Genomic DNA, 7,976 nt, shown 5'->3' with positions numbered 1-7,976 from the left:
ATATATATATATATATATATATATATATATATATACGCACACACATATATACACAGGATGTTCCATTGAGCAATTTGGAGTAGTCTTTTCTCAAAAAAAATGTCGAGGCACTTGTAATTGTCGAATGATTGCAAGTATCTAAGAATTCCTGGTGATTTAGTTGCAAAAGAAATGAATAACGGAAGCTTAAGTTTGATTTAACTTTAAAAAGATATTTTTTTAATAGAAATTTTATTTGAAAAGTTCAGTCACACAGATATTAAATAATATTAAGAAATTATTCAACAATGGAATTCAAAATTATGTGTGAGGTTTCCCTCGAGCGTTCAGGAGATTCGTAAATTATCCGGTCTTAGGACATCCTATATATTCGGTAAAGAAAGAAGCAATTTGTGTATTGCATTACTGACTGCATGACGATTTTGCAAGCAATGTTATAAGCATATATTTCATTATCGCAAGTTTATCAACGTTAACGTAAAAAATAAGAAAACACAAATGTTTCATGAATAAATTGGTCTATTTTCTCCAAGTATTAAACTTTAAACAAAAAATATACCAGAGATATATGTATATATATACACAGAAATCATAGTAGCGCTTGAGAATCGGAGAGAATAACTGAAATTAATAATTTTAACTACGTATATACAAACATGTACAATCCACTGTTCCCTCAATCCTACTACTATCCTTCGTTTATTGCATGAGAAAGAATAAATAAATATTCACATTCTCCTCTTTTCTCCAGTTTGCGAATGTAGGAGTGAATAAAAAATATATATATATTTATATATATATATATATATATATGATGCCGTTTCCGACAACATTTGGTTTAAATGCTTTTTCATACAACCTTCTTACGAGTTGGAACATATTAAAGTTAAATTGGACATACCAAAAGAATCACTTTGGAAATTCGAAAATATAAAAATCATTGCTTGAACTTGTCCAAAACGTATTGTATATCACATAGTTACTACGCATTCTCACAGTCTATATTACAGTAAAATTTCAAGTATACGGTCTGGATATATACTGTTACATGTGTGTATCCTTCCATTTACAGCAGCTTAATAGAAAATACATACGTGATACATTCGTCGCGACGTCCGCTATATTGAACATGTAGCCAATAAAATGATATCGCAAATAAAATGTGAACTGGCATGCACAAACGTAGTGTCGATGTAATGTGCTCATCTCGTTTTGGTATTCGCAACAAATTATTGTTTGAGGATTTTCTATTAAGCCGGTATTACGGCACGTGTACGAGAAGTATTATTATTACTAGAATCATATTTGTTAATTTGTTATCACGACGAGTGTCAATAGTATATCTTCTATAAATCTTTTTCTTATATATAAAAATCATAGGCGTTCTTTCTCTTTCTCTCTCTCTCCATGTAATGAGCATTAGTACATTAATCCTGTATATTGTAGACAATGTGTATAACCAGTATAAAAATGTGCATTTCATCTCAAAACAAGGCATGTACGAGACAACAATTGATGGTGTATAAAAATGTTATAAAATTTGGAAATGCTATAAAAAGCTAGTTCAATTAAATTGGACCTGATTATCTTTATAGGAATGTAAACAAATTCACTTATATAAAATATACCAATTATCAAAAATTCATCTATATATGCCGTATGTGGAGCGGTATATGTAAAAAGCTTAAGTATCAATTTCAATCATTCGGATTTTTAGGCTTTATATATAAACTTATATATATAAACTATATGTATAAGCTATATATATATAAGCTATATATATAAACTTAGTATTATCATTAGTATTGTTTTCATATATTAATGGAAGTGCATATTTATAAATTTACTCGTGGTTAGTAAACTTATATCTCCTTCCTAATTTTTTTTTCGCCGATTAAAAGATAGCAAAGATTTTATGTAATAGATGATCTAATTACAGAGAATCGAAACACACGCACACACACTTCGTTAGCTTGTGACTGTACCGTTGACCGCAATTATATTTTCAAGAAAGTGTCCAGTGCAACGCGTATATCGGTGCGCGATGCACATCGTTAGATAAACTAATAGAACAGATATCAAGTATGTAGAAACTCCTGGATTCTACATAAAACTCTTTGGCTTAACCAACATCATTACATAAAATCTTTGGGGTACGATTTATGTGCGCGTATACATACAATAAAAGATTGTTACTTTCATTTGCTAGAAACAGTTAGACAGAAATTTCTTTTTTACGCAAAATATACTTCTTACTCTTTTTTTCTTTTTCTTCCATAATTTTTTTGGTACATTACAGTGGTTCAGTCCTAATTGCGCCAGTTTTGTCAGCCGACAAAGCACAAGATAACAAAATTTTTTAATCGATTACACATGCATACATAGACGTAAACACAATATCATATTTATAATATGCTAAATTAGACGTAGCTTACACAAATTGCTGTTGCAAAATCTGGCTATTTTGTGACGAAACGTCGAGAAAATCAGTTCACGCAATTAATTCATGAATCCGCACAATATGGAAAAGGAATAATACTGATCATTCGTGTGAAAATTGAATTTTCCTTCGAAAGTATAAGTGTATATTCCATAAAGGATCAGTTATCAAATTAACAAGACAGACGAATAAAATGTGGTGTTGCGTGATGCAATCATAAAATTTCGAATCGCCATTGCATATTTTTCTAATGCATAATTATAATCCTATATCTCAGCGACTCGGCGCAAGGAAAATTGTATTGTCGTATTACGTGTATAAAAAAAAAACTGTATGAAACATTCATGAAATCTCAATTGACATTTAATTTTGTATAACAGGAAAACGATTTCAGTCAATACGATTATCATAATCCTCAGTCTGCGAGAATGACAACAGCACCTTACAAAGCGAATCTCGAGGGGTGAAATAATATACGGTATGCAAGATATAAAGATTTGAGTAATATTGCATCGTCTCTTCAAAGGAAGAAATATGAGCGAACAATTTTCCTTCTTTTTTTCCCCCACAGCAATTTGAACACAAACTGGTTAGTTTCATTTGGTTTATATGGCATGAATCTAGTATATTTGGTTTTTTCCCTTTGTTACTTAATATATTCAGCGTTAAAGGGTAATTCGTCTTAAGTAAGAAATAAGTTATTCCACAGACCAGTGAAGTTCTGGTTCAACAACCAGCGATAACCTTACGCATTACACCATGGGAAAAGCATCGGGGGGATCACGTAGATCTGTACAAACGTAAGAATCTAAATTGGATTATTTGCAACTGATCCTTCTTTTTATACAAATATATGTTAATCCGCATATTATTGTAGAAATTATCGACAACGTATAGAATACAAAGTAGTTATGTACATATTTGTATAATAATCTCCTTACAACCGTTCAATATTCATCGAAAGCGATCAAAACGTATTTTAATATTTTATATATATATATATATATATATATATATATATACACACACATATATATATATATATATAATGTATACAGAGTCAAAATTCTCAATATATCTTTACATCAGGCAGTTTTATCTTTTTTTTTCGTCTGCTACGGACATATCGATATACGGAGGTAAATATCCCATTCGCCTATCCATACAGATATATTGTCTTATCAAAATGTGCTTTTTCTTTCTCTTTCTCGAGCTAGTCTGCGTCGTAATATCTCTCGAAAACTACGGGTTCGATTAAGGGTGTATGCTAAATGTTAATTTCTGCCGCGTACCTTTGTGTTACTAGCTGCTTCATGTGTGCGTTCAATTCCTCCGTCTCCGCGGCATTATTGAAGCATGAGGGATTCCAAGTTCCGATGCAGAATGGTGTCCTTCACCGCATTGAAGACCACTTTAATGTTCTCCGTGTCCACCGCGGTGGTGAAGTGATGGAACAGCGGCTTCCTCGGGTCCCTCTTCACCGAGATGAACATGTCGAGTATGAAATTTTGCACGTCCTTCATGGAATGTGGATCACCCGTAAACTGCGGAAAGTACCAACGGACATTCGTATCCGGCGACCTCACTTTCTTGTCGAGCAAGTCGGTTTTGTTCAGGAACAGGATGATGGAGACACCACAGAATATCATGTTGTTTACAATCGTGTCGAATATATTCCTGGACTCCTCCAGTCTGTTAGTCCTCCTGCGAGAGATTAGTCGCACAATCGTTATCTTGTTGCGTCATCGGCGCATTGAATACACACCGGTATTGAGGGGCGTGTGTGTAGAATACAAATGGAGACGATAACGTACCTATCTTCGAGCAAGACCTGGTCAAATTCCGATGACGAAACGAGGAATAGTATGGAAGTCACACAGTCAAAACACTGGTACCACTTTTGCCTCTGAGACCTTTGGCCGCCGACGTCGACAAAGAGGAATGGGATGTTGTTAATTGGTATTACGAATTCAGAGATCCCCTTTGTCGCCTTCCTACAGTGTAAGATATCCTGATGTGTAGGCGTGTACTCCTGCAAAGATATCTCTCTTGTATGCTCAATGATAGACGGAAATAACCGAGGTCAAAAGTAAACAATGTATGTAGTAACGCTTTTATACTTCGTTCAAGTAAAAAATATAACACAGGCTAAATGATAAATTTTTATGATAAACAGTCGAAAGTATTACCACTCTTGCAATCCTATCGAGATTGTCCAAGAAGTACTGGACAGAATCGCTCTGGAAATATCAAGACAATATGTAAGTACGAGGTATAAATTTAAATTTAAATAATGCATTTAACACTGTTCATATCTCGCAAAGATTATCGCAAAGTTGGTAGGATGAGAAACTCTTACTAATTGGAACTCTCTTCGCCTATCGAAGGCTCTTCTAATCGATGCGTCTTTCCACAAGCTTTGTAGCCCCGGTACATAGTGCAGAAACAATCTAGCGTCCAACACCATTGTGTTCTCGAATTTGAGTAATTGAAAGCCAATATCATAATTCTTAGGATTCTCCCACGGAATATTTAGCTTGTCCCGAGCATCTACCAAAACCTTCATCCCCTTAATTATGTTCTGGTAGATCACATGTTGATACTCCTTAATCAACTCAGGCTGGAAAAGAATATGTACTGTCAAATTCCCCGAAGATCTTGCGTTAAAGAAGCACATATGGAAATATCAAATGTTAAATAACACATGCACGTATAATCTGTAACTTGCGGCTTCTATAGATCTCTGATAAAAAGTACAATCAATGACAGACGTCATGCGTCTGTAACTAAACATTCAACATATTTGAGTTAATTTAACAGTTTAAACGGTTCAAATTCCTTGGAGGATAAAGTGAGCCATAAAGATAAAAGCACAGATTGTATAGTAGTACAAAATTAACAAAGTGTTACAAATAGCAAAACTACTGCTATCAGAACCGTTTAATTATAAAAAAAGAGGATCATAAGGCTGGTTTATCCCAAAGTATTCAAAACATTCTATTATTGTAAGAACTATTGAAATCCGACGATTTTAGTCTAAACCAGACATATTTTGACAACTGTTTATCCTGTAACTGACTTTGGCTAAAATCATGTGGTTTCAATAATTCTCACAATGATAGAATGTTTCTGATACTTTAGAATGAAATTCAGAAAGAGCTGAAAAGGCCTTATGAACCCTCTTCATTTATAATGTCCATCCGATTGGACGTTATAGATCTATTCTTTTTCACTAAACTTACTGCATTAACTTATATTAGTTCTCTTTTTTTTCATCTTAACAGTACATCTGTCTTCTCTTAAATTCTATAAATATACTAATTCAGTGGAAAAGAACTGACCTATAAATTTCACAATCAAACAACTCAAAAAGCAATAATTGCTACTTGTAACACTTTATATTTTCATGGCACTATATGATCAATATTTTTGCTCTCACCGGCCTATTTCCTCCTTTCTTCGACTGAACATCTGAGGGCTTAAAATACTGCATTTAAATCTCTCGGTTTAGCGTACAACGTACAACCTATCCAGTCCGGCGCTCTAATCGAATTACAGTACTTTCCCCGTAGCGGATGTAATTGAACTACTATTTATCACCGCGCGCTCGGCAACGAAGAAAACATACGCGCGTCATATACCTAGCTCGCCTACCGTCGCCTATTCTCCGACGTCTCTTTGGATCGTCACGCCAATTATCGCCGAATTATCACAATAAGGCCGAGTCGAGGTGCCCCGCTGAATATGCAGGCCAAGTCACTGAATGTTCTGCATGAGACGAGATATACCGTTCCGAGGTGTCACCGAACGCGTCGCGCCCAAGGTGGAACCCCGGCGACCGGGTCCCCCAAGACGAACGACCGTCCCGTCAAACGCGAGAGCACGTGCGGTCTTACCTCGAACTTGATCCCGTGAATGATCCGCATCTGCTTGAGGAATGTCGACTTGCCGCTCTCGCCTGCCCCGAGCAGCAGCAGCTTGACCTGCCGGCGGAACGCTTGCCGGTCCTTCTCCAGCATCCGGTCGATCTCCTGGCTTTTGTAACGCTGCTCGATCTCCTCCGGGCTGAACTTGAAGCGCAGGCAACAAGTACACGACCACGTTAAGGAGCCCGCCATCTTGCTACCCTGCTCGCTCCCTCTCTCTCGCTCGGTCGTTCTGCTACCCTCCTCCTCGTCTTCCTCTTCCTTCCGTGCTTCCTTCCTTCTCCTCTTCGCGCCCTTCCAGCTACTTCCGCCGAGACGTCACTCACACCTCGCGCACTGGAGTGTCCGCACCGACGTGCGATCCCGCTCGCGACACTGCGAATCAACGGAACACCGGAGTAACCAGGAGTAACCGCACTCGGCGCGGCTCGCAGTCCCTTTCCCTTCGCCCGCCACCCACCCGGCCCGCGAAAGCGTACGTACGCGCGCACGCACGTATGTATGACGAACGAACCGCCCTGCCGCGCGCTCACCGGCCGATCGGGAGGAGAATCGCCGATTCAGAACCACATTTCTCGGCCAGGCGTAGCCGGGCGGCGGAATGCGCGCCAGCGGTGTCGCCAGCGGTGCGAGCCGTCGCGACGACGACGTCGCGCACGCTCGTTTTCCGAGCTGCCTTGTACACACCGCGTATACCGTTATACACGCGTGACGATGGGGTTCGGAATATCGGAGGAGGGACAGAGATACGGTAGAAAGAGAGAACGAGAGAAAGAATGAAGGATGTGTGGAAAGCTCACGCCGCAGCCACTGTTAACACCGATGATGCTGATAATATCGCTACTGCTGCTGCCGACGCTGCCGTTTGGCCACAATCGCCTTTGGTATCCCGCGAATTGGGCATGATTAAATAATCACGGTAATTACGGGGCGGCGCTCCTCACCGTCGGCCGACGACGTCCGCGTTTTCTGTGTCACGGCGGTCGCTGACAAGCGGCCGTGATACGTCTCGCGTTGGTGTGTGTGTGTGTGTGTTGTCTCTCTCTCTCTCTCGCTGGCGCCGAAGAGAGGCACGGTCGTTGCTGCACACGTTGACGAGTGTCGCGACACACCTCCCGTGCTGGCGATCACGGTGACGATCGACGATCGAAGACGAGTTAACGCGCGCGTGCGACCACGGCTGCCGTGTCGGTGCGAGCGATGCCGAGCTGTACTACATGGTAGTCGGCGACGGGGCAGAGGAAGGCGCAGAGCAACGCGACAGCGAGTGTGATAAAACGCGCCGTCCGTCGCTTCCCCACTACACACTATAGCCGTCCGCTTCCGCGTCCCTCTCAGTAGTGTGGGTCTGCTGTAAAGATGGACGACGGTATCTCCCTCTCTCTCTTACTCCCTCCCTTCCCTCAATATGGTTTCAAGCGACCTACAGGCGCACCCTCAATACCCTATTCAACGAAGATTGGACGGCTCTCTCTTTTAAAGGTAGCTTCAGCCAGCTCAATGACGCATCCCCAACACATTCATAGAAATATAGATTTGTAACGGATTTAAGAAGTTGAGAATGTAAGGTGGAATTCCAGAAAATGCGTTCCGTCAAGGCGGAACTTTGT

At 39.7% G+C, this 7,976-nt stretch overlaps 1 protein-coding gene across 3 annotated transcripts in view; it reads right to left on the bottom strand.

Annotated features, from left to right (window-relative positions):
• Nucleotides 1–7,732, bottom strand: part of LOC106742960 (guanine nucleotide-binding protein subunit alpha homolog) — an 8,309-nt gene extending 577 nt beyond the window's left edge. Inside the window, exons 1-6 of one of the 3 annotated variants that reach the window (XR_001374305.1) lie at nt 6,337–7,732; nt 4,800–5,060; nt 4,630–4,680; nt 4,255–4,472; nt 3,733–4,144; nt 41–3,230 (exon numbers count right to left, since the gene is read on the bottom strand). Coding sequence is in view for 1 of the 3 variants with exons in the window: in XM_014616348.1 (XP_014471834.1) it covers nt 3,787–4,144; nt 4,255–4,472; nt 4,630–4,680; nt 4,800–5,060; nt 6,337–6,558 (1,110 nt within the window). In the remaining 2 variants the exon portion in view is untranslated. Of the gene's footprint in view, nt 1–40; nt 3,231–3,500; nt 4,145–4,254; nt 4,473–4,629; nt 4,681–4,799; nt 5,061–6,336 lie in introns of those variants that run through there. The other 2 variants (XR_001374306.1, XM_014616348.1) reach the window with 2 other exon arrangements.
• Between the last annotated feature and the right edge of the window lie 244 nt (nt 7,733–7,976).

The sequence above is a fragment of the Dinoponera quadriceps genome, unplaced genomic scaffold (genome assembly GCF_001313825.1).
Source record: "Dinoponera quadriceps isolate SergipeBrazil2010 unplaced genomic scaffold, ASM131382v1 scaffold946, whole genome shotgun sequence".
Lineage (NCBI taxonomy): Eukaryota > Metazoa > Arthropoda > Insecta > Hymenoptera > Formicidae > Dinoponera > Dinoponera quadriceps.
The sequence above is the reverse complement of the archived record's forward strand: the minus strand, read 5'-3'. Positions and strand labels throughout refer to the sequence as shown.